The sequence below is a fragment of the Mesoplodon densirostris genome, chromosome 1 (assembly GCF_025265405.1).
Source record: "Mesoplodon densirostris isolate mMesDen1 chromosome 1, mMesDen1 primary haplotype, whole genome shotgun sequence".
Lineage (NCBI taxonomy): Eukaryota > Metazoa > Chordata > Mammalia > Artiodactyla > Ziphiidae > Mesoplodon > Mesoplodon densirostris.
In genome coordinates this window covers 25,769,034-25,793,240 of record NC_082661.1, presented here as the reverse complement: position 1 = coordinate 25,793,240, position 24,207 = coordinate 25,769,034, and the positions used below count along the sequence as shown (strand labels likewise).

The window sequence follows — 24,207 nt, the reverse complement described above, 5'->3', positions numbered from 1 at the left end:
ATTGATTGCATTACTTCGACAGGATTGGGGGAAACAGAGACTCCACTCTTGGAGGGCACACACAAAGTAGTGTGTGCATCAGGACCCAGGGGAAGGAGCAGTGACCCCAGGGGAGACAGAACCAGACCTACCTGCTAGTGTTGGAGGGTTTCCTGCAGAGGCGGGGGGTGGCTGTGGCTCACTGTGGGGACAAGGACACTGGCAACAAAGTTCTGGGAGATACTCCTTGGTGTGAGCCCTCCCAGAGTCTGTCATTAGCCCCACCAAAGAGCCCAGGTGAGCTCCAGTGTTGGGTTGCCTCAGGCCAAATAACCAACAGGGAGGGAACCCAGCCCCACCCATCAACAGTCAAGTGGATTAAAGTTTTACTGAGTTCTGCCCACCAGAGCAACAGCCAGCTCAACCCACCACCAGTCCCTCCCATCAGGAAACTTACACAAGCCTCTTAGATAGCCTCATCCACCAGAGGGCAGACAGCAGAAGCAAGAAGAACTACAATCTGGCAGCCTGTGGAACAAAAACCACATTCACAGAAAGACAGACAAGATGAAAAGGCAAAGGGCTATGTACCAGATGAAGGAACAAGATAAAACCCCAGAAAGACAACTAAATGAAGTGGAGATAGACAACCTTCCAGAAAAAGAATTCAGAATAATGATAGTGAAGATGATCCAGGACCTCAGAAAAAGAATAGAGGCAAAGATCAAGAAGATGCAAGAAATGTTTAACAAAGAACAGATGAACAATACAATAACTGAGATGAAAACTACACTAGAAGGAATCAATAGCAGAATAACTGAGGCAGAAGAGCGGATAAGTGACCTGAAAGACAGAATGATGGAATTCACTGCTCCAGAACAGAATAAAGAAAAAAGAATGAAAAGAAATGAAGACAGACTAAGAGACCTCTGGGACAACATTAAACTCAACAACATTTGCATTATAGGGGTCCCAGAAGGAGAAGAGAGAGAGCAAGGACCCGAGAAAATATTTGAAGAGATTAGAGTCGAAAACTTCACTAACATGGGAAAGGAAATAGCCACCCAAGTCCAGGAAGCACAGAGTCCCAGGCAGGCTAAACCCAAGGAGAAACATGCCGAGACAAAAAGTAATCAAACTGCCAAAAATTAAAGACAAAGAAAAATTACTGAAAGCAACAAGGGAAAAATGACAAATAACATACAGGGGGACTCCCATAAGGTTAACAGCTGATTTCTCAGCAGGAACTCTACAAGCCAGAAGAGAGTGGCATGACATATTTAAAGTGATGAAATTGAAGAACCTACAACTAGGATTACTCTACCCAGCAAGGATCTCATTCAATTTCGATGGAAAAATCAAAAGCTTCACAGACAAGCAAAAGCTAAGAGAATTCAGCACCACCAAACCAGCTCTACAACAAATGCTAAAGGAACTTCTCTAAGTGGGAAACACAAGAGAAGAAAAAGACCTACAAAAGCAAACCCAAAACAATTAAGAAAATGGGAATAGGAACATACATATCGATACTTACCTTAAAAGTGAATGGATTAAATGCTCCAACCAAAGGCACAGACTTGCTGAATGGACACAAAAACAAGACCCATATATTTGCTGTCTACAAGAGACCTACTTCAGACCCAGGGACACATTCAGACTGAAAGTGAGGGGATGGAAAAAGATATTCCATGCAAATGGAAATCAAATGACAGCTGGAGTAGCAATACTCATATCAGATAAAATAGACTTTAAAATAAAGAATGTTACAAGAGACAAGGAAGGACACTATATAATGATCAAGGGATCAATCCAAGAAGAAGATATCACAATTATAAATATATATGCACCCAACATAGGAGCACCTCCATACATAAGGCAACTGCTAACAGCTATAAAAGAGGAAATCCACAGTAACACAATAATACTGGGGGTCCTTAAAACCTCACTTACACCAATGGACAAATCATCCAAACAGAAAATTAATAAAGAAACACAAGCTTTAAATGACACAACAGACCGGATAGAGTTAATTGATATTTATAGGATGTTCCATCCAAAACTGCAGATTATACTTTCTTCTCAAGTGTGCATGGAACATTCTCCAGGAGGGGTCACATCTTGGGTCACAAATCAAGCCTCTGTAAATTTAAGAAAATTGAAATCATATCAAGCATCTTTTCTGACCACAACACTATGAGATTAGAAATGAATTACAGGGAAAAAAATGTAAAAATCACAAACACATGGAGGCTAAACAATGTGTTACTAAATAACCAAGAGATCACTTAAGAAATCAAAGAGGAAATCAAAAAATACCTAGAGACAAATGACAATGAAAACACTATGATCCAAAACCTATGGGATGCAGCAAAAGCAGTTATAAGAGGGAAGTTTACAGCAATACAAGCCTACCTCAAGAAACAAGAAAAATGTCAAATAAACAATCTAACCTTACACCTAAAGGAACTAGAGAAAAAAGGACAAACAAAACCCAAAGTTAGCAGAAGGAAAGAAATTATAAAAATCAGAGCAGAAATAAATGAAATAGAAACAAAGAAAGTAATAGCAAAGATCAATAAAACTAAAAGCTGGTTCTTTAGGAAGATAAACAAAATTGATAAACCATTAGGCAGACTCATCAAGAAAAAGAGGGAGAGGACTCAAATCACTAAAATTAGAAATGAAAAAGGAGAAGTTACAACAGACACCACAGAAATACAAAGCATCCTAAGAGACTACTACAAGCAACTCTATGCCAATAAAATGGACAACCTGGAAGAAATGGACAAATTCTTAGAAAGGTATAACCTTCCAAGACTGAACCAGGAAGAAATAGAAAATATGAACAGACCAATCACAAATGATGAAATTGAAACTGTGATTAAAAATCTTCCAACAAACAAAAATCCAGGAACAGATGGCTTTTCACAGGTGAATTCTATCAAACATTTAGAGAAGAGCTAACACTCATCCTTCTCAAACTCTTCCAAAACATTTCAGAGGAAGGAACACTCCCAAACTCATTCTACGAGGCCACCATCACACTGATACCAAAACCAGATGAAGATACTACAAAAAAAGAAAATTATAGACCAATATCACTGATGAATATAGATGCAAAAATCCTCTACAAAATACTAGCAAAGAGAATCCAACAACACATTAAAAGGATCATACACCATAATCATGTGGGATTTATCCCAGGGATGCAAGGATTCTTCAATATATGCAAATCAATCAATGTGATACACCATATTAACAAACTGAAGAATAAAAACCATATGATCATCTCAATAGATGCAGAAAAAGCTTTTGACAAAATCCAACACCCATTTATGATAAAAACTCTGCAGGAAGTGGGCATAGAGGGAACCTACCTCAACATAATAAAGGCCATATACGACAAACCTACAGCAAACATCATTCTCAATGGTGAAAAACTGAAAGCATTTCCTCTAAGATCAGGAACAAGACAAGGATGTCCACTCTCACCACTATTATTCAACATAGTTTTGGAAGTCCTAGCCGTGGCATTCAGAGAAGAAAAAAAAATAGAAGGAATACAAATTGGAAAAGAAGAAGTAAAACTGTCACTGTTTGCAGATGACATGCTACTATACATAGAGAATCCTAAAAATGCCACCAGAAAACTACCAGAGCTAATCAATGAATTTGGTAAAGTTGAAGGATACAAAATTAATGCACAGAAATCTCTTGCATTCCTATACACTAATGATGAAAAATCGGAAAGAGAAATTAAGGAAACACTCCCATTTACCTTTGCAACAAAAAGAATAAAATACCTAGGAATAAACCTACCTAAGGAGACAAAAGACCTGTACGCAGAAAACTATAAGACACTGATGAAAGAAATTAAAGATGATACAAACAAATTGGGACATATACCATGTTCTTGGATTGGAAAAATCAATATTGTGAAAATGAATATACTACCCAAAGCAATCTACAGATTCAATGCAATCCTTATCAAATTACCAATGGCACTTTTTATGGAACTAGAACAAAAAATCTTAAAATTTGTATGGAGACACAAAAGACCCCAATTAGCCAAAGCAGTCTTGAGGGAAAAAAGCGGAGCTGGAGGAATCAGACTCCCTGACTTCAGACTGTACTACAAAGCTACAGTAATCAGGACAATATGGTACTGGCACAAAAACAGAAACACAGATGAAAGGAACAGGTTAGAAAGCCCAGAGATAAACCCATGAACCTATGGTCAACTAATCTATGCCAAAGGAGGCAAGGATATACAATGGAGAAAAGACAGTCTCTTCAATAAGTGGTGCTGGGAAAACTGGACAGCTACATGTAAAAGAATGAAATTAGAACACTCCCTAACACTATACACAAAAATAAACTCAAAATGGATTAGAGACCTAAATGTAAGGCCAGAGATTATAAAGCTCTTTGAGGAAAGCATAGGAAGAACACTCTTTGACATAAATCACAGCAGGATCTTTTTTGATCCACCTCCTAGAGTAATGGAAATAAAAACAAAAATAAACAAATGGGACCTAATGAAACTTAAAAGCTTTTGCACAGCAAAGGAAACCATAAACAAGACTAAAAGATAACCCTCAGAATGGGAGAAAATATTTGCAAATGAATCAATGGACAAAGGATTAATCTCCAAAGTATATAAACACCTCATGCAGCTCAATATTAAAGAAACAAACAACCCAATCCAAAAATGGGCAGAAGACCTAAATAGACATTTCTTCAAAGAAGACATACAGATGGCCGAGAAGCACGTGAAAAGCTGCTCAACATCACTAATTATTAGAGAAATGCAAATCAAAACTACAATGACGTATCACCTCATACCAGTTAGAGTGGGCATCATCAGAAAATGTACAAACAACAAATGCTGGAGAGGGTGTGGAGAAAAGGGAACCCTCTTGCACTGTTGGTGGGAATGTAAATTGATACAGCCACTATGGAGAACAGTATGGAGGTTCCTTAAAAAACTAAAAATACAATTACCATATTATCCAGCAATCCCACTACTGGGCATATACCCAGAGAAAACCATAATTCAAAAAGACACATGCACCCCAATGTTCATTGCAGCACTATTTACAATAGCAAGGTCATGGAAGCCACCTAAATGCCCATCGACAGATGAGTGGATAAAGAAGATGTGGTACATATATACAATGGAATATTACTGAGCCATAAAAAGGAACAAAATTGAGTCATTTGTTGAGACATGGATGGATCTAGAGACTGACATACAGAGTGAAGTAAGTCAGAAAGAGAAAAACAAATATCTTATATTAACGCATGTATGTGGAACCTAGAAAAATGGTACAGATGAACTAGTTTGCAGGGCAGAAGTTGAGACACAGATGTAGAGAACAAACGTATGGACACCAAGCGGGGGAAAGCCGTGGTGGGTTGGGGCTGGTGGTGTGCTGAGTTGGGCGATTGGGATTGACATGTATACACTGATGTGTATAAAACTGATCTCTAATAAGAACCTGCTGTATAAAAAAATAAATAAAATTAAAAAAAAATGTTCCTTACTCCACAGATTTTTGGAGTAGCTTGATAGTAATAAGTATCAACTTTTCTTTAAGTATTTGGCAGAATTCACTTGTGAAGCCATCAGATCTTGGACTTTTCTTTGTTGGGCATTTTTTATTACCGATTAAATTTCATTAATTGGTCTGTTCATATTTTCTATTTCTTCTGTCATGATTCAGTTTTGGAGATTGTATGTTTCTAGGAATTTATCCATTTCTTCTAGGTTGTCCATTTTATTGGCATCTAATTGTTCGTAGTAATCTCTTATGATCCTTTGTATTTTGGTGGTGTTGGTTATAACTTTTCTTTCATTTCTGATTTTTTGTTTATTTGGGTCCTCTCTCTCTCTCTTCAAAGGTGGCCCTGCTCACTCCCATTGGTGAGGTTAACCCCAACCCTAGCCCTGCCCTGTTGCGCTTTGATGACGTTTCTACTTCCAGTGATGCGCTTCCTGCTGAGTCATTTCTAGCTGATGCAATCTCCACTTCCTGTTGCATCACTTGCTACACTCCCCCACCACATGACCGCGAATGAAAGAACCAGATAACAGGGAAACTTCAGGGTGAGAGAATATAAGCAGGAAAAGCTGACCATAGTGCACTGCCATGGCAACTTATCGCTGTGGTCCCTTCTACGAGGTTATCATCTGCCTGCCTTGTGACATTGAGCAACATCTGTCTGGCATATCTGACAGCATCATATGATGGCTGGACAACACTCCCATTACACTGCCCATGGATACCCTCTGTGTGTGTCTTTCGATCTGAAGTGAGTCTTTTGTAGGCAGCGTACATTTGGGTTTTGTTTTTGTATTCATTCAGCTACTCTATGTCTTTTGATTGGAGCATTTAGTCCATTTACATTTAATTATTGATAGGTATGTACTTATTGCCATTTTGTTAATTTCTTTTTAAAAGTTTTTTGTTCCTTTCTCTTTCTTTTGCTCTCTTCCCCTGTGATTTGATGACTGTCTGTAGTGTTACAGTTGAATGCCTTTCCTTTTTGTGTGTGTGTATCTATTATATATATATATATATATATATATATATATATATGTGATATATATATGTGATTATTTTAAGTTGCTGATCTCTTAAGTTTGAATGCATTCTAATCAGCCTACATTTTCATTCCTCACCTACCACGGTTAATGTTTTTGATGTCATATTTTACATCTTTTTGTTTTGTGTATCTCTTAACTACATATTGTGATATAGATGATTTTACTACTTTTACCTCACAGCCTTCCTACTAGCTTTATACATTGTTGACTTACTACCTTCACTGTATGTTTAGCTTTACCAGTGAGATCTTTCCTTTCATAACTTTCATATTTCTAGTTGTATCCTTTTCTTTTTCACCTAGAAAAATTCCTTTAATATTTCTTTTAAAGCCAGTTTAATGGTGCTAAACTCTTTTAGCTTTTGCTTATCTGTAAAACTCTTTATCTCTCCTTCAAATCTAAAGATAACCTTGCTGGGTAGAGAATTTTGGGCTGTAAGTTTTTTCCTTTCATCACTTTGAATATATTGTGTCACTCCCTTCTGGCCTGCAAAGTTTCTTCTGAAAAGCCAGCTGATAATCTTATGGGAATTCCCATGTATGTAACTAGTTGCTTTTCTCTTGCTTTTAAAATATTCTCTCTTTATCTTTAATTTTTGCCATTTTAATTACAGTGTGTCTTGGTGTGGTCCTGTTTGGGTTGATTCTGTTTGAGACTACTCTCTGTGCTTCCTGGACCTAGATGTCTTTTCTTTCCAAGGTTAGGGAAGTTTTCAGCTATTATTTCTTCAAATATTTTCTCTGCCCCTTTCTCTCTCTCTTCTCCTTCTGGGATCCCTATAATGCAAATGTTATTACACTTGATGTTATACCAGAGGTCTCTTAAACTATCCTTATTTTTATTTTAATTCTTTTTTCTGTTCAGCTTTGTAATTTCCACTACTCTGTCTTCTGGTTTATAGTTCCTCTGTACCATCTAATCTACTGTTGATTCCTTCTAGTGTATTTTTAATTTCAGTTATTGTGTTCTTTAGCTGTGTTTGGTTCTTCTTTATATTCTCTGTTTGTTGAAATTCTTACTGTGTTCATACATTCTTCTCCCAAGTTCAGTGAGCATCTTTATGATTATTACCTTGAGCCCTTTGTTGGATAGATTGCTTATCTCCACTTCCTTTAGTTCTTTTTCTGAGGTTATGTCTTGTTCCTTCATTTGTAATATATTCCTCTGTCTCCTCATTTTGCCCAATTCTCTGTGTTCATTTCTATGTCTTAGGTACATCAGTTACATTTTCCAATCTTGGGGAAGTTGCCTTATGTAGGTGATATCCTTTAGGGCCTAGCAACACACTCCCCTCTGGTCACCAGAGCTGTATGCTCCAGTGGTGCCCCCTTTGTGGACTGCATGTGTCCTTCTGTTGTGGCAGAGCTGACTACTGTGGGCATGTTGGTAGGTGGAGCTGGCCCCTGGCCAGGCTGGCTGGGAGGCCATTCCTCATGCAGTTGTTGCAAGTCCACTGGAGGGCAGGGTAGGCTTCCCATGTGGTTTGCCACACAACCTGGGGCTTGCAAGGCTGCTGCCGGCCTGCTGGTGGGCAGTGCCGGGTCCCTATGTGGCTTGATGCTTGATTGAATGAATCTACGTGTGAATGTAATCAGTGTGGAGCTGAGAAGGGCCTTAGGATGATCCCAAATCATCCTGACCATGCTGTTAAAGGCACTTCCCTTGTCTTGATGCGGTTATTTATCTCCACTTGTGGTTATACTCTCCACCAGGAAAAGGAGAAACTGTATGTGGAACTAAAGCACATCCTGGCCCGGCAGCCTGGGCCTGAGGCTGCAGAGCAGCTACAGATCTACCGCCACACGCTGCGGGAGAAGACCAAGCAGCTTAAAGTAAGTGCTCCTTTACTGGCTGAAGGACAGACACACTCTGGGGAATACCCGTGGACAAGTCTACTGCCTCAGCACAAGGAGCCAGTCTCCCAAATGCTGGCCTCCTTTGATATCAGCTTCTTTAGTGCTCCAGTCCCGGGAGGCACAGGGCAAGCCTTAAAGCTACCCCTCCGCTCCTAAGCTAATAGACTCGCACAAAACAGGGAGATGAACAAGTGGAGAAAGAGCTGGGGAGAGGATGATGGTGATGGGATAGAAATTTGGGGAACAAGGTTTGTATAGATTAACTCAAGATGATTTAGAGGATTCGGATGGTGGGAAAGAACAGAGGGAATATTTTAACACCACTGCACACTGAAGCAGATCATTGTGTCACAGCAGGTTTTTACTATTCATTTCACCTGAAATACATGTACACAAAACACAGGCTACTCCCCAGTCCCCAGGAACCTTGCTTCATGACCATCTATGAAATAAGAAGCCATGAAAGGGAAGTAAAATCATTTTAGGATTCTGTTAGCATAAGTTCCCTTCTAAGTGACATAAGAACATTAGCTGGGGAGATGGAATGTTTTAGTATTATATGTGCCTTTTTAAAGTTTTCTCAAAAACTGTATGTTCCCACTATATCCTCAGCTTTACCTCCTAAAAAGTACTTAGATATTCTTGGCATGTTAGGGAAGCCTTATACACACACATGCACAGAATGGAGCACATGCCAGCTGAATTCTGGCACTTTCCTGTGCAATGATGGTAATAATCATTGCCTTTCTGCCTGGGGTAAAATAGATGCCACGCTACTAATATAGTACTAATCATTTCACAAATACAATGTTGTAAAATCGCATCCTTTTACTTAAAAAAGGCAGACGAAACAGAAATGTAATGAGGGCATTAATTTTCAACTTATCACTGTTAAGCATTCATTTTACATGAGTATCCTGAGACATAATTTGAGTTTTGCAGGAGGCATAATCTTTTGATTATTTTCATCCCTTTAAACAATTGAATATATCAAATAAAATGAAAATTTATTTTCTCAGGGGTGGGTGTAAATTAGAAAAGCACATGTCTTTACACTACTCTCAGATAGGCATACTTAGCACTGGATTGTATTCAGTGGTTCATAGGAGACTTTTGTTACTTTAAGCGTTTATCTGAGGGTATCCAGATTTTTGCTCTGAATGACATGTGACCCCTGGTGGAAGATTCAGGGGTGGATAATACCAAGCCTGTCCACCAGTTTGTCCTCATTATCTGAGCTGTTTTAGGAAATTCCACATTCATCGTTTGGAAACAAGGTCTTTGTTCCTAAGAGTTTAACTTTTTTTTTTTTTTTTTACATTTTTATTGGACTAAAATTGCTTTACAATGGTGTGTTAATTTCTGCTGTATAACAAAGTGAATCAGCTATACATATACATACATCCCCGTATCCCCTCCCTCTTGCTTCTCGCTCCCACCCTCCCTATCCCACCGCTCTAGGTGGTCACAAAGCACGGAGATGATCTCCCTGTGCTATGCAGTTGCTTCCCACTAGCTATCTGTTTTACGTTTGGTAGTGTATATATGTCAGTGCTACTCTCTTGCTTCATCCCAGCTTAACCTTCCCCCTCCCGTGTCCTCAAGTCCATTCTCTACGTCTGCATCTTTATTCCTGTCCTGCCCCTAGGTTCATCAGAACCTTTTTTTTTTAATTTTTAATTTTTTTTAGATTCCATATATATGTGTTAGCATAGGTATTTGTTTTTCTCTTTCTGACTTACTTCACTCTGTATGACAGACTCTAGGTCCATCCACCTCACTACAAATAACTCAATTTTGTTTCTTTTTATGGCTGAAGACAGTTTTTCTTCCAACATGAAAAGTATATTCTTTAGCTCATGATAATATCGTCAGAATCCTTTTCACAGCAGTTAAGTGGAAAGAGTTCAGAAGCAGATGAACACTCGAAAGATAAAGATCCGCCTTTTATGCAAATTTTTTAAAAATGCAGAACTAGATGAAAAACAAATCAAATCTATTGCATGCCCTTTAGGACAGTAGCCTCCCTTTTTTCCCCTTGGTTTTTGTTGGGGGTACCCCTCGCTTTAGTGTGCTCTACACATCCGTTTAGGTGAGTAAATTCCCTCTTTCCCTGTCCAGCCTGAAACCAGTAGCATCTACTGAACACAACAGTGCAAGAGGCAGGTAGTTAGGCTTCCTATTAGAGCCCCTCGCATGCAGTACACTCTCCCTGCAGATGTCATAGCCCCCTGCTTCTTAGAGGTAAGTCCCAGTGCTGGGATAAAGGGAGAACCTGTGAATAGTCCCAAAGGGCACAGTAAAGAGGTGATTGACATTCAGCAGAACAACAACCTTGGAAAACATAAATTGAATACCTACTGAGTGGTGGTGGGGGCAGGATGGTTCTGAGTAATTTTTACAATAATCCTCAGATGAATCACGCTCCCTTGCAATGACTTTTCTGAATGCTTTATTAAAAAAAGGCTTTAAAAGCAATTTTATGCTGTATGTCTGGGAGTTTTTCTGTTTCGACTCACAGTATTCTTGAACCACATTACACCATTCATATGTGAGCCTGTTTGCATGTGCCGGATAGTTCTCCTTTAATGAAGGGAAATAAGGGTTTCCCTGGTGGCGCAGTGGTTGAGAGTCCGCCTGCCGATGCAGGGGACACAGGTTCGTGCCCTGGTCTGGGAAGATCGCACATGCCGCGGATCGGCTAGGCCTGTGAGCCATGGCCGCTGAGCCTGCGCATCCGGAGCCTGTGCTCCGCAACGGGAGAGGCCACAACAGTGAGAGGCCCGCGTAACGCAAAAAAAAAAAAAAGAGAAATGAGGTTCCATTGTTTGCCACTGGATTATGAGTCTTCAGACCTCCATCAGATTTTTACCCAGATACAGACCTTGAACTGGTAGAAGTGTGAGGATTAACTGTTAAACCTGGGCATGGTTTTGTATCTCTACCCTCACTGAGGTAAGTGGCCGCAGATTAAAAAGATTTTTCAGAAAAGGATATTGTCTCACCGCATATCTTCTGTTAATGCTGCTTTATTTGTCACGCTAGGTTTTGTCTTCAGAACTGAATATGTATGAATCACAGAGCCAGGAATATAAGTATGAGATCGAGAAACTTAGCAATGAAGTGCTGAACTTAAAGAAGAAATACCTTGCTCAGAAACGTAAAGAATACATTCAGAAGTAAGAATTAGTCAAATGTTCTAGTTCTGTTGTGCCTGTTAACTCCTGATAAGAAAATAATTGAAGACAGTCACAGAGTCACAGACTTCACTGGGGTAAACTAAGTCAAGGGTGAGCAAATTACTTTCTACAGGTCCCTCAGTGGGCTGGTGTTAGAGCAAGATGGGCATCTCCTTTGATACTGAGACCCCTCCTTAGGACCCTAACAAGGATTCATTAATATCAGCTCACTGGTAGACCTCATGTGGCGCAGAGGAAACCTAGTGTGATTTTTTTCCCCACACTGTTCTCACGGTTTGGAGATAATCATTCCGTAACTGTGTCTGCAAAGGAGGTTCACGATTAGCCTGGTATGGGCTGAAGCATATTCACATTTAAAACCACTGTAATTATGAGCAGTTCACAAGTAATTTTCACCTATGTTTTAGATAAACGGTCTCTGAACCATTTCTGTGTCTAGTACCTGACTTCAGTATCTGCTGTAGGGTATCAGCATGAGCATTCTTCTAGGAGATGATAATGCAGATATCAGGTGAATATTTTGGGTTTCAGGATGCCTACATGTTGAAGAGTAAATGTTCTCTTCACTTTGTTATTGTTTGCCTAATCCTGGCGTGAGTGAGTGGGCCCAGATGAATCAGCAGGTTTGAACTTTGGCTGTGTGCATTGCCCAAATCATCTTGTTCATTCTGTAGAGGCTCACATTGTGAGATGAAAGTGAGGCTTGGTATTTCATCCACATGGGCGTTTCAAGGACATGGTGAAACAGGGTTTGAACGCATCCACCAATAATCCATTAGTGGCAAACAGCTACTTAACATAGCTGGATGAGAATTCATTTGCCAGTAAAAATCTATCCTTTTTGTAAATCAGAATATTCCCCCATTCCACATTTAGATGCCAGTTCCTTGGTAGACTAAAATATTGCTAAAAACTATAGCTAATTTAGATTGGTCTGGCTTAATGTGTGGGTCTAGCAACTATCTGATGCAGAATCACTGGTGAGATTTATTAAACATGCAGGTTCCTAGGCCCCATTTCCAGATATTTGGATTCAGCAGGTTCTGGATGAGCCTCAAAAATCTTCAGTCTAATTGCTCTCTAGGTGAATTCCATGCACACTGATGTTTGAGAACCACTGATGTTAATGATGTGAATTGAATGAATGTTGGAGTAGAAACACTGTAGTTTTCTTTTAGGACACCAAAGTTGTGCTTATCAAATGTCATGTCTAGTTTCCACGTGAGGCAGTTGTCTAGCTCTGTGACCTTCAAACTTTCTGAGTATGCACCCTTATCAGTAAAACATTTTTGAACTTGCAGCCCCCCTAATATATATGCATGTAGTTTTTAAAATTAAAAAAATACTATTTTGGAATAGTTTTTTACCTCCAATATATTTTAATTTATAAAGTACACACAAATACTATTGTCACTTTGTGAGTAGTTATTAGTAAAGAAAGATTTTTAATTTTCAAAGATAAAATATTGAATCTCTAATATCTTCTTGCCCCTTGCCAACAGGTCATCCCACTCATCTTGTAGAGTTCACACACTCCATTTTGGAGACCAGTGGTCCAGTTGAAACAGTTATAAACAGCTTTCTTGGCTAAACAGTTAATTGCCTTCCTAGAGCTAATTAACTCCCCTGCCTTGGCCCTGGGATTTGACCTAGTTTCCATTGACCTTATTGATCCCCCGGCCAGGCACACACACGTTTTTTTGGACACAGGGAGCATGCTGACAGAGGGACACCCCTCTGATAGCTCATTCCCTCCCAATGGCCCATCCACTAGAATTGCGCTGCCCCCCGGCAATATGCCACTTGTGGCTATTTAAATTAAAGTGAATTGCAATTCAATCCAATTAGAAATTTAGTTCCTTAATTGCACTAGTCACATATCACCTACTTAGTAGCCACGTGTGGCTAGTGGATGCCGCATTGGGCAGCTCAGATACAGAGCTTTTCCACCATCATAGAAAGTTCTAGCAGATAGCACTGCTCTAGACTCTGCCTTTGCCTTGAATCCTCATTCCTTGTGGCCAATCTGACCTGGCTAGGGCATCATTGGGTCATTCCATTTAGTTGGGATCCATAAACTGGAAGGAGACAGAGAGTTATGAGTTCATGGGAGAACAGGGAAAAAAAAAAAAGATTAAGGAGCTGAAGGAAAATATGCCCAGGCAAGAACAAAAGTGCTGAGATGGTTTAGACTGGAAGGAAGAAGGCTGAAGGGAGTCATTAAGATGGTCTGTAAATACATTAAAAAGATCGTATAAAGGAGACATTATTCCCATTAGTCAACTTAGATCAGGCCAGAAGCATTAAGCTTAAGTTCCTTCGGAGAGGAAATTTTAGGTTATTTAAGGTGAGAGAGGGCAGGGGGAGGGGGGCACTGCCTGCAGCTAGCAACAGTCAGGAGGTAGACAAATTGACAATTTGTACTTGAGTACTTGAAGGAACCTTCTTTGCTGGACCCACTCAAGGCTAAAGCTTTTGTCCTATTTATGGAGGACAGCTTTTTATAATAATGAAATCAATTCTGCTAAGGGACAGCTGGATTGATTAACAAATTCTCTGCAGGTTCTTTTCAAATGGAATAATTTAGAATAATCTCTGTGGCTATTCTCCTCATACATACTCTTTATAAAATAGCAACTCATATCATTTTTACCTTTTTGCCTTTTTTTTTTCACTTTTCTCAAACCCTGTTTTTATCATGCTCCAGTCCTGACCTGCACCCCAACCCACCTGCCCTTGACTCCCCTACTCTGGACCTCCAGGCTGGTCTAGAGTCTGCAGTACAGTTCAGATTCTTTTGCAAAAGGTAGAATTCTCTTCCCTGAAGTAAATCACTTCTATTAGCCAAATCTAATTGGTTTTAGTCTTAGTAGTTTGCTCAGTTTTTATTTTTAAAAAGGGACTCCAAAGATGTTTTCCATAAGACCCCTAATTATTCAATAGGTAATTTGTATAAATTTAAGATACCTCTGCAGGAAACCTGAATATGTGTGTGTGTGTGTGTGTGTGTGTGTGTGTGTGTGTGTGTGTGTGTGTGTGTATGTGTGGGTATTTAAAGAAGATCTGCATAGAAGATACATTGTAGATTTTAGATTAGAACTTCCTTTATCTATTGCTAAATGTACTCTCTTATTTATCTTTCCCAGCTTTTCTCATATCTTAAACTATTTCTAATAATAACTGCTGCTCATCTAAAGTTATAGGAAAATTTGTATTTTATAAATGTCCAAGTTTGATGAAGATACCTTGTGTGTGTGATAAATATTTATGTTTCCACTGAAACTTTGGATTTTAAAAGTTGATAAATGATGAATTAGTCATTATAATTGAGCCAAGAGAAAGATTCTTCTGACTGATCTTTGGAACTAAACAAATGCTTTATAAAATAGGAAGATGATTACAAGTCAGGAACCTCCAGTCCACAGGGTCTGAGCTATTATGAGGCCTTCTGTCCGTATTTAGATCAACATTAGGAAAGCACATTTAATTGTGTCTTTCCCTAATTCTATGTGTTATCAGTAACACCTAATTAGATTTAAACCACCACCTTGTCTCAAACTGGAAGCTTTGATCAAAGCAGTTTTCAGTGGCTAATTCACCCTAAGAACTATCAAACATAGAAGAGGAAAAATGTGGTAAGGAAGTTAACTTTCACCTCCTCTCTTATAGGAACAAGGACAGAATAGGAATGGAGAATGCCTTCTCAATAGCCAAACTAACTGGCCCTCGTTTTACGGGGGGTGGATTTTCCCTCAGCAAGTCATCCAAGATGAAGTCCCAACTCCAAGCTGCTGGCTGGCTCCAGCTGAACAGCTCATGAAATTCACTCTGGAACATTTTGGAGGAATCTCTTTGAAGTCCCTTGGCTCACAGACATTTAGGGAAATCAGTCCTCAGATTCCAGGATGGAAAGAAACGCAGAACTATTATAGTCATGTACATATAAGAGTGATGATGTTCTACATAGTCCACATGGATATTAACAGAGTGTTATTATATTTGTTCAATTAGGCCAACCCATTCCATGAAGCAGATCTTTTGTTACTACCACATTGATTTATTTTGAAATGCACCCCATCTAGATACTCTGTATGAATGAAAGTTTGGATCCTAATGTCTCTATTATAGACATTGGTGCATAGGTTTTATATTTTTAAAAAAATTTTTTGAAATGCAATGCATTCTGATTAATAAGAATCTATTATAATTATTCCTCATTAACAAGTCATTGATGAGATGAGAAAGAAGGACACACTCTCGAGTATTTAAAAAGTGTTCTGAGAGTGATTTGTATGTGAAAGTTCTTTTCAGGCCTGGGGTATGAAAATCTATTCCAAAGAGACATACTAATAAATGCTTCATCATAAAAAATTAAAAGAACCTTTGTAGAGATTTTGATCTTTGCTTTGCGAGAGTACGTAATTAAAGTTTAAAACTACTGTGAGAAATGTTTAACCCAAGGATGTGATTCAGAGGAACCAAGACTGTAAAATGAGGGGTTTGGGCTGGTATCCATTGAAGGTCTATCCTTTCTAGACCTCACACTTGGAGAACAGAGTTACATGGGACAGAGATCTGTTTCCCTTCCAGGCTGCAGGCCAGCATTTTGAGCCGCTGAATCCATTGTATTTTCTTTGTATTGAAGCCACAGTTACGTGGGCATCAGTTCAAAGTTCCCTTGTTTTGAGTATTCATTCAGTAATGTTATGTGGGACACTCTGGCCATCTCTCTCCCAATAACTTGACCTCTGTAATTTTTAAAAAATAATTGAGGAGTAAGTAGCTCATGGGTAAGTAAGGACAATATAAGTAGATCATTCCATATGTGCTGCAGAACTAAGGTTCCCATTGAGAGGAGCAGGAGACTTAATGGCCCCAATACGTTTGTTTAGATTATCCAGAGAGGTGGGAGTTTAGAGGGATCTAAAATCATATTCCACTGTCCCTCTCAGTTCACTGCCAGAAGCAGACCCAAGGCAATGATGGCCATGAAAGCGATTGATTCTGAAGTGATCTCAGTAAGCATCCTAAGAATTGGGGAAGTAGGACAGGGAAGGGAAGGAGACCAACCTAAGGCTCAATGTCAAGTTCCATGGTGGGAGACTTTGGCTGGACCTTTCAGGGAGCTCTGGAGACAATGTAATCACATCTCAGAGTTGTCCCCATCAGGGTGAGGGAACTGGGATATTTATATCCCCCATGCTTCCAGTCACTGGCCAAGGACTGCTCTGGAAGGGTCTTTCTGGTCTTCCCTGTAGGCAAAGCAGCTCTCAAAGAGACAGCGGTTGCTGACTATTGGAAGCAGAAGTGGTTAAGGGCTGGGGGAACTGAATCAGGCAGTGTCATCCTCTGTTGCTTCTCTCACATGATACCAGTCGAGAACTGCAGATGGAAATCAACCTCCAGTGTAGCTGGTGACCCTGTGGTGAGGTGTGATCATCAGCAATTTGTGTACCATGTGGGAGCGTGAGAATGGTTATGCACACAAGAGAGTTTGCTTAGAAAACCTTAAACCTGAAGAATCACAATGGGGCCATTTCCAGTTTTGAAAATCACTGATGCTCTATTCCCTCAGAGCCAACCACATTCTGTTTAGACAGAAGACTTTTACAGGTAAGGTGAGGCAAGACAGTTATGACATGTGCAGCACTGGAGGGTTTCCCATCCATTCAGGAACATTTTGAAGTATAGCCGTAGCCAACTTCCTTCTGAGCCCTTGGGTGGCTTTGTAAGAGGTTCACTTCTCTAGAGAAGTGGGGTCTGTGATTCTTGATCTATTGCAGTATGGCAAAGACTCTGGAGACAGATGCCAGGTTCAAATCCTGGCTCGTCATAACAATTGAGTTGTTTTGAGGATTAAATGAGTTATGTATGTAAGCTTAGAACAATGTCAGGCCCATAGTAATTGTTCAATAAATACCTACTATTATTATTACATAAGAGATACCTTATGTTTTGAAATTTGAGAATCAAAGTTGTTATGTAATACTTTATTATATCAACTATAAAGATGATTCTTATCCTTGTTTAGTGGGTGAGTGACATTAAAATGTCTGGATGAAGCTAGATTTGCTAATGCAATTTATAGTTTAGTATCTTGCAGAAATGCCATATTGGGGACCTCATGAAAACTTCTGTATATTTTTCTTATAACTGTGATCTGGGGACAGATCCTTCACTTTCAGGAGTTGGAGCTTCCAGAGGGAAAGACCCTGGTGGCCTCTAGCTACCATCTTCTTCTTGCTTCTCTCCATGTAATGGAGAAGGGTAGTCAGTCTCTGCTGATGACCTCTGATCTTGTTCCCATGAGCCGAGATCGCACAGGCTCTGGGAGCTGACACAGCAGCTCTATCAGCTCAATACACTTATGTTCAAAGGGAGGAAGAGTAGATTAAGGCTTAGAAAAGGTGGAAGATACTGCTGCTGCCACTCATGTACTGCACATCCTGACAGCCCGGGGTATTAAAACCAATAACTATTCAGGTGCAGGTATTGCCTCTGTAGCCACAGTACAAAAATGAGCTATTAAAAACGCTGAGATTTTCAGATCATTAAAGATAACTGTGAACTCACAGTGAGCTTAAAGTGCTTTTAAAATCACATATTTGAGCTGCCTTGTAAAGCAACATTAGGAGATTATACAGTAGCATCATTTTACCCCAGGGTTTTGAGCATTTCAGAAAGGAGTCCTGTTGCTAAACCAGCCATTGGCTCTCAACTGGGCTGATGGGGAGCTGGTATGGTTTCTCTGTTGATAGAGAGACACATGATAAAGGGGACTCCCTGGTCATTATTTGCTGATCATAGCTTCTCAGCGACTGCTCTTAGGCCAGGTTTTTATTTTGCTTACCTCTGAAGAAGTTGCTCAGAGCAAAGATTTGTTGCTGTGATAAGCCGTAGGGATGGAGGTTGTCATGCTAGGAAGAGATGGCAGCAACTCTCCTTGTCATGGGCTGTAATTTTGCTCTAAAAATTTATCCAGGGTTGATAATTATTGTTTGATTTCCTGGCTTGCTCAACCAGATTCTGAAGTTTGACCTAGGCCAAAATACCCATCAGAAAATACTATATCATGACTTTAGAGCAGAATGGCATTTCAGAGCCTGGACAATTTGAGGAAAGATATTCTCTGTCTTAAAGATAATCAATTGTATGGAGACCTAGTTGTAATAGGAGCAAAGGGAGGGCATTTAAAAATAGTAAGATAGTTAAAAAATATATCTCACTATTTTCTTTGTAACAAATAGGAAGTACTTTTATGGCATTATCCATTTTTAACTTCTAATTCAATGCTGTTTTAGTATACCATTTCTCATATCTATTATTTAAAAGTTCCATTAGGGTTTTGAGATCCATTAGAATTTTATAACAGTATGAAATGTGATGTCAACAGGGTACCATTTTTCTCTTTTATAATTAAAAATAGATTTTTCCCTTATTTTAAAGTACCTGATTGAAATACAGATAGAAAATTAGAAAATACTAATAAGCGAAAAGAAAAAGGACATCAATAATCCCACCATCTATTGATAACTATTGTTTTCCTGGGCTAATGCACGTCTCATTCGCTGTGCCAATTTTTCATGCCCACCATCTGTTCTGACTGGTTGGTGCTTGTAATTCCCAATTGTTAAATATTTTGAATATCACCTTTGAAATACTACTGTTTTATAATTTTGAGTGTATCTTTCTGGACATTTAAAATAAGTATATATAGATATATTTTGTTTTTAAAAAATCAAAGATGTAATTGAGATATAATTCACATATAATGAAAGCATGGATTTTAAGTATACAGTTTGGTAAGTTTTGACAAATGCATATGCCCAAGTAACCACTACCACAGTCACTACCACAGCTACAACCCCTGCCCTCCACCCCCACCAAGAATGCCCTTATGCCCCTTGGCGGTCAATATTCACAGCCCCCATCCAGCCTAAGCAACAATGGATCTGTTTTTCATCTTATATTAGTTATGTCTTTCTTAGATTTCATATAAATGGAATCATACAGTAGGCATTCTTTTGCACCTGGCTTTTTTTCATGTAGTTTAATGTTTTTTTGAGATTCACCAATGTTGTTGTTTATATCAATAATTAATTCATTTTTATTGCTGAGTAATATGCCATTATATGGACAACACAATTTGTCTATTGGTTTACCTGTTGATGGGAATTCAGGTTGTTTCCAGTGTTTAGCTATTATGAATAAAGTTGCTATGAATGTTCATGTACAAGTCTTTATATAGACAAATATTATCATTTCCAGGAATGGAATTGTTGGATCAATTCAAGGGTATGTATACATTTAATTTGATGAGAAACTGCCAAACTGTTGGGCCATTTTACATTCCTACCAACAATGTGTGTGAATTCCAATTACTCTAATCTTTGTCAGTATTCAGTATTGTCAGTACTTTTTAAAGCCATTCTATTGGATATATAGTGATATCTCATTGTGGTTTAAATTTGTATTTCCCATGACTAATAATGTTAAACATTTTTTTCATGTGCTTTCTGTCATTCATATGTGAAGTGTCTTCAGATCTTTTGACCATTTACAACATCTTTTTATTAGGCTGTAAACGTTTTTTGTGCCTTCTGGATACAAAACCTTTGTCAGATATATGTATTGCAAATATTTTCACTTGGTTTCTGGCTTACCTTTTCATTTTCTTAATAGTGTATTTTGAAGAACAGACCTTTTAAATTTTACTGAGGTCCAATTTATCCTTATTTTTCTTAGGTAGTTTGTATTTTTCTTGTCCTAAGTAATTTTTGCCTCCTCTGAAATAGTAATGATTTTATATCTGTTTTCATCTAGAAGTTTTATTATCGTTTTAGTTTTTATGTTATATTTATGGTCCATTTAGAGTTAATTTTATGTGTGGTGTGAGGTTAGAGTAGAGGTTCATTTTTGTTCCATATGGATATCCAGTTGTTCAGCACCATTTGCTGAAAAGACTGTCATTTTCCAGTGAATTACCTTGGCATATTTATAGAAAATCAGTTGACTTTATTTGAACAGTTCTATTTATGGACTTTGTTCTGTTCTGTAACTCTATACCTATCTATTTTGATGACAATAACTTTGTCTTGAAATTTAATGGTACAAGGTCTTCAACTTTTTTCTTCTTCTATAGAAATCTTTTAATTGTTCTAGGTTTTATCCATATCTATATACAGCTTAGAATCAGCTTATCAATTTCTACAAAAAACCTGCTGGAAATTTGGTTCGGATTGCATTGAATCTAGAGATCAATTTGGGAAGAACTGTCATTTTGACAAAATTGAGGTTTTTAATCCATGAACATGGCACATATCCCCATTTATTTAGATTTTTAAAATTTTTCTCAGCAACATTTTGTAGTTTTCAGTGTACAGATATTGCACATATTCTGTTAAATTTTTACCTAAGTATTTTGCAATTTCTGATGTTATTGTAAATGGTATTTTACCTCTTATTTTCCATTTGTTATTAGTATATGGAAATACAACTGATTTTTGTATATTCCTTTTGTATCTGGGAACATTGCTAAATTCATTTATTTTACAGCTTTTTGGAATTACTTAGGATGTTCTGTAAACATTAACATGTTTTCTACAAAAAAAGATAGTTTTTCTTTGTTTCCAATCAGTATGCTTTTTATTATTTGTTTGTTTCTTTGTTCATAATCACCATACTTGCACTGGCTATGACTTCAAATAATTGTTAGATTAAAGTGATGCTTTGTTCTTGACATTAGGAGGAAGGTTTGAGTCTTTCATCATGAGGTATGATGTTAGTGGCAGGATTTTCATAGATACCTTTTATTAGGTTGAGGAAGCTCCCCTCTATTGCCTGTTTACTAAGTTTTTAATCATGCATAGATACTGTTTCATCAATGCCTTTTCTGCGTGTATTGAGTTAATCATATATTTTTTCTCATTTGTTTTGTTAACATGGTGAATTACCTTGACTTTCAAATGTTCAACCAACTTTGTATTCTTTGCATAGACCCCACTTGGTCATTTTTATACATATTATCATTATTATATGTTGTTGAATTAGATTTGCTAACATTCTGTTAATGACTTTTACAGCTATGTTCATCAGGGTTATTGGTCTGTAGTTTTCTTTTCTTACAATATCTTTTACTGGTTTTGGTTTCAAGGTTTTGCTGGCCTCACAAACTGAATTGGGAAATGATCCTTTTCCACTATTTCCTGAAATACTTTGTGTAGGATTGGTATTATTTCTTCCATAAATACATGATATAATTTTACATTAAAGTTACCTGAAATTACAATTTTTCTTGTGGGAAGGTTTTAAATAGATATAGGGTTATTTGGATTTTATGTTTCATCTTGTTTTTTGTTTTTTTTTAAATGAAATTTATTTAATTTATTTTTTTATACAGCAGGTTCTTATTAGTTATCGATTTTATGCATATTAGTGTATATATGTCAATCCCAATCTCCCAATTCATCACACCACCACCAACCCTCCTTCCACTTTCCCCTCTTGGTGTCCCTACATTTGTTCTCTACATCTGTGTCTAAATTTCTGCCCTGCAGCCAGTTCACCTGTACCATTTTTCTAGGTTCCACATATATGCGTTAATATACAATATTTGTTTTTCTCTTTCTGACTTACTTCACTCTGTATGACAGTCTCTAGATTCATCCACGTCTCTACAAATGACCCAATTTCATTGCTTTTTATGGCTGAGTAATATTCCATTGTATATATGTACCACATCTTCTTTATCCATTCGTCTGTCGATGGGCATTTAGGTTGCTTCCATGACCTTGCTATTGTAAATAGTGCTGCAATGAACATTGGGGGGCATGTGTCTTTTTTTTTTATTAGTTTCTGCTTTATAACAAAGTGAATCAGTCATACGTATACATCTGTTCCCCCATCCCTTCCCTCTTGCATCTCCCTCCCTCCCACCCTCCCTATCCCACCCCTCCAGGCGGTCGCTAAGCACCGAGCTGATCTCCCTGTGCTATACAGCTGCTTCCCACTATCTATCTACCTTACGTTTGGCACTGTATATATGTCCATGACTCTCTTTCGCTTTGTCACAGCTTACCCTTCCCCCTCCCCATATCCTCAAGTCCATTCTCAAGTAGGTCTGTGTCTTTATTCCTGTTTTACCCCTAGGTTCTTCATGACATTTTTTTTTCTTAAATTCCATATATATGTGTTAGCATACAGTATTTGTCTTTCTCTTTCAGAGTTACTTCACTCTGTATGACAGACTCTAGGTCTATCCACCTCATTACAAATAGCTCAGTTTCGTTTCTTTTTATGGCTGAGTAATATTCCATTGTATATATGTGCCACATCTTCTTTATCCATTCATCCGATGATGGACACTTAGGTTGTTTCCAGCTCTGGGCTATTGTGAATAGAGCTGCAATGTACATTTTGGTACATGTCTCTTTTTGAATTATGGTTATCTCAGGGTATATGCCCAGTAGTGGGATTGCTGGGTCATATGGTAGATCTATTTTTAGTTTTTTAAGGAACCTCCATACCGTTCTCCATAGTGGCTGTACCAATTCACATTCCCAGCAGCAGTGCAAGAGTGTTCCCTTTTCTCCACACCCTCTCCAGCATTTATTGTTTCTAGATTTTTTGATGATGGCCATTCTGACTGGTGTGAGATGATATATCATTGTAGTTTTGATCTGCATTTCTCTAATGATTAATGATGTTGAGCATTCTTTCATGTGTTTGTTGGCAGTCTGTATATCTTCTTTGGAGAAATGCCTATTTAAGTCTTCTGCCCATTTTTGGATTGGGTTGTTTGTTTTTTTGCTATTGAGCTGCATGAGCTGCTTATAAATTTTGGAGATTAATCCTTTTTCCATTGATTCATTTGCAAATATTTTCTTCCATTCTGAGGGTTGTCTTTTCGTCTTGTTTATGGTTTCCTTTGCTGTGCAAAAGCTTTTACGTTCCATTAGGTCCCATTTCTTTGTTTTTATTTCCATTACTCTAGGAGGTGGATCAAAAAAGATCTTGCTGTGATTTATGTCAAAGAGTGTTATTCCTATATTTTCCTCTAAGCATTTTATAGTGTCCAGTCTTATATTTAGGTCTCTAATCCATTTTGAGTTTATTTTTGTGTATGGTGTTAGGGAGTGTTCTAATTTCATTCTTTTACATGTGGCTGTTCAGCTTTCCCAGCACTACTTATTGAAGAGACTGTCTTTTCTCCATTATATATCCTTGCCTCCTTTGTCATAGATTAGTTGACCATAGGTGCCTGGGTTTATCTCTGGGCTTTCTATTCTGTTCCTTTGATCTATATTTCTGTTTTGTGCCAGTACCATATTGTCTTGATTACTGTAGCTTTGTTGTATAGTCTGAAGTCAGGGAGTCTGATTCCTCCAGCTCCGTTTTTTTCCATCCAGACTGCTTTGACTATTTGGGGTCTTTTGTGTCTCCATACAAATTTTAAGATTTTTTCTTCTAGTTATGTAAAAATATGCCATTGGTAATTTGATAAGGATTGCATTGAATCTGTAGAATGCTTTGGGTAGTATAGTCATTTTCACAATATTGATTC

General features: G+C 38.2%; 1 protein-coding gene across 1 annotated transcript in view; it reads left to right on the top strand.

Annotated features, from left to right (window-relative positions):
- The window catches only part of CFAP58 (cilia and flagella associated protein 58), a 111,991-nt gene extending 96,526 nt beyond the window's left edge, over positions 1-15,465 (top strand). Inside the window, exons 16-18 of the mRNA XM_060095619.1 lie at positions 8,302-8,421; positions 11,491-11,624; positions 15,315-15,465. Coding sequence (XP_059951602.1) covers positions 8,302-8,421; positions 11,491-11,624; positions 15,315-15,465 — 405 coding nt within the window. The remainder of the gene's footprint in view (positions 1-8,301; positions 8,422-11,490; positions 11,625-15,314) is intronic.
- Positions 15,466-24,207: the final 8,742 nt, after the last annotated feature.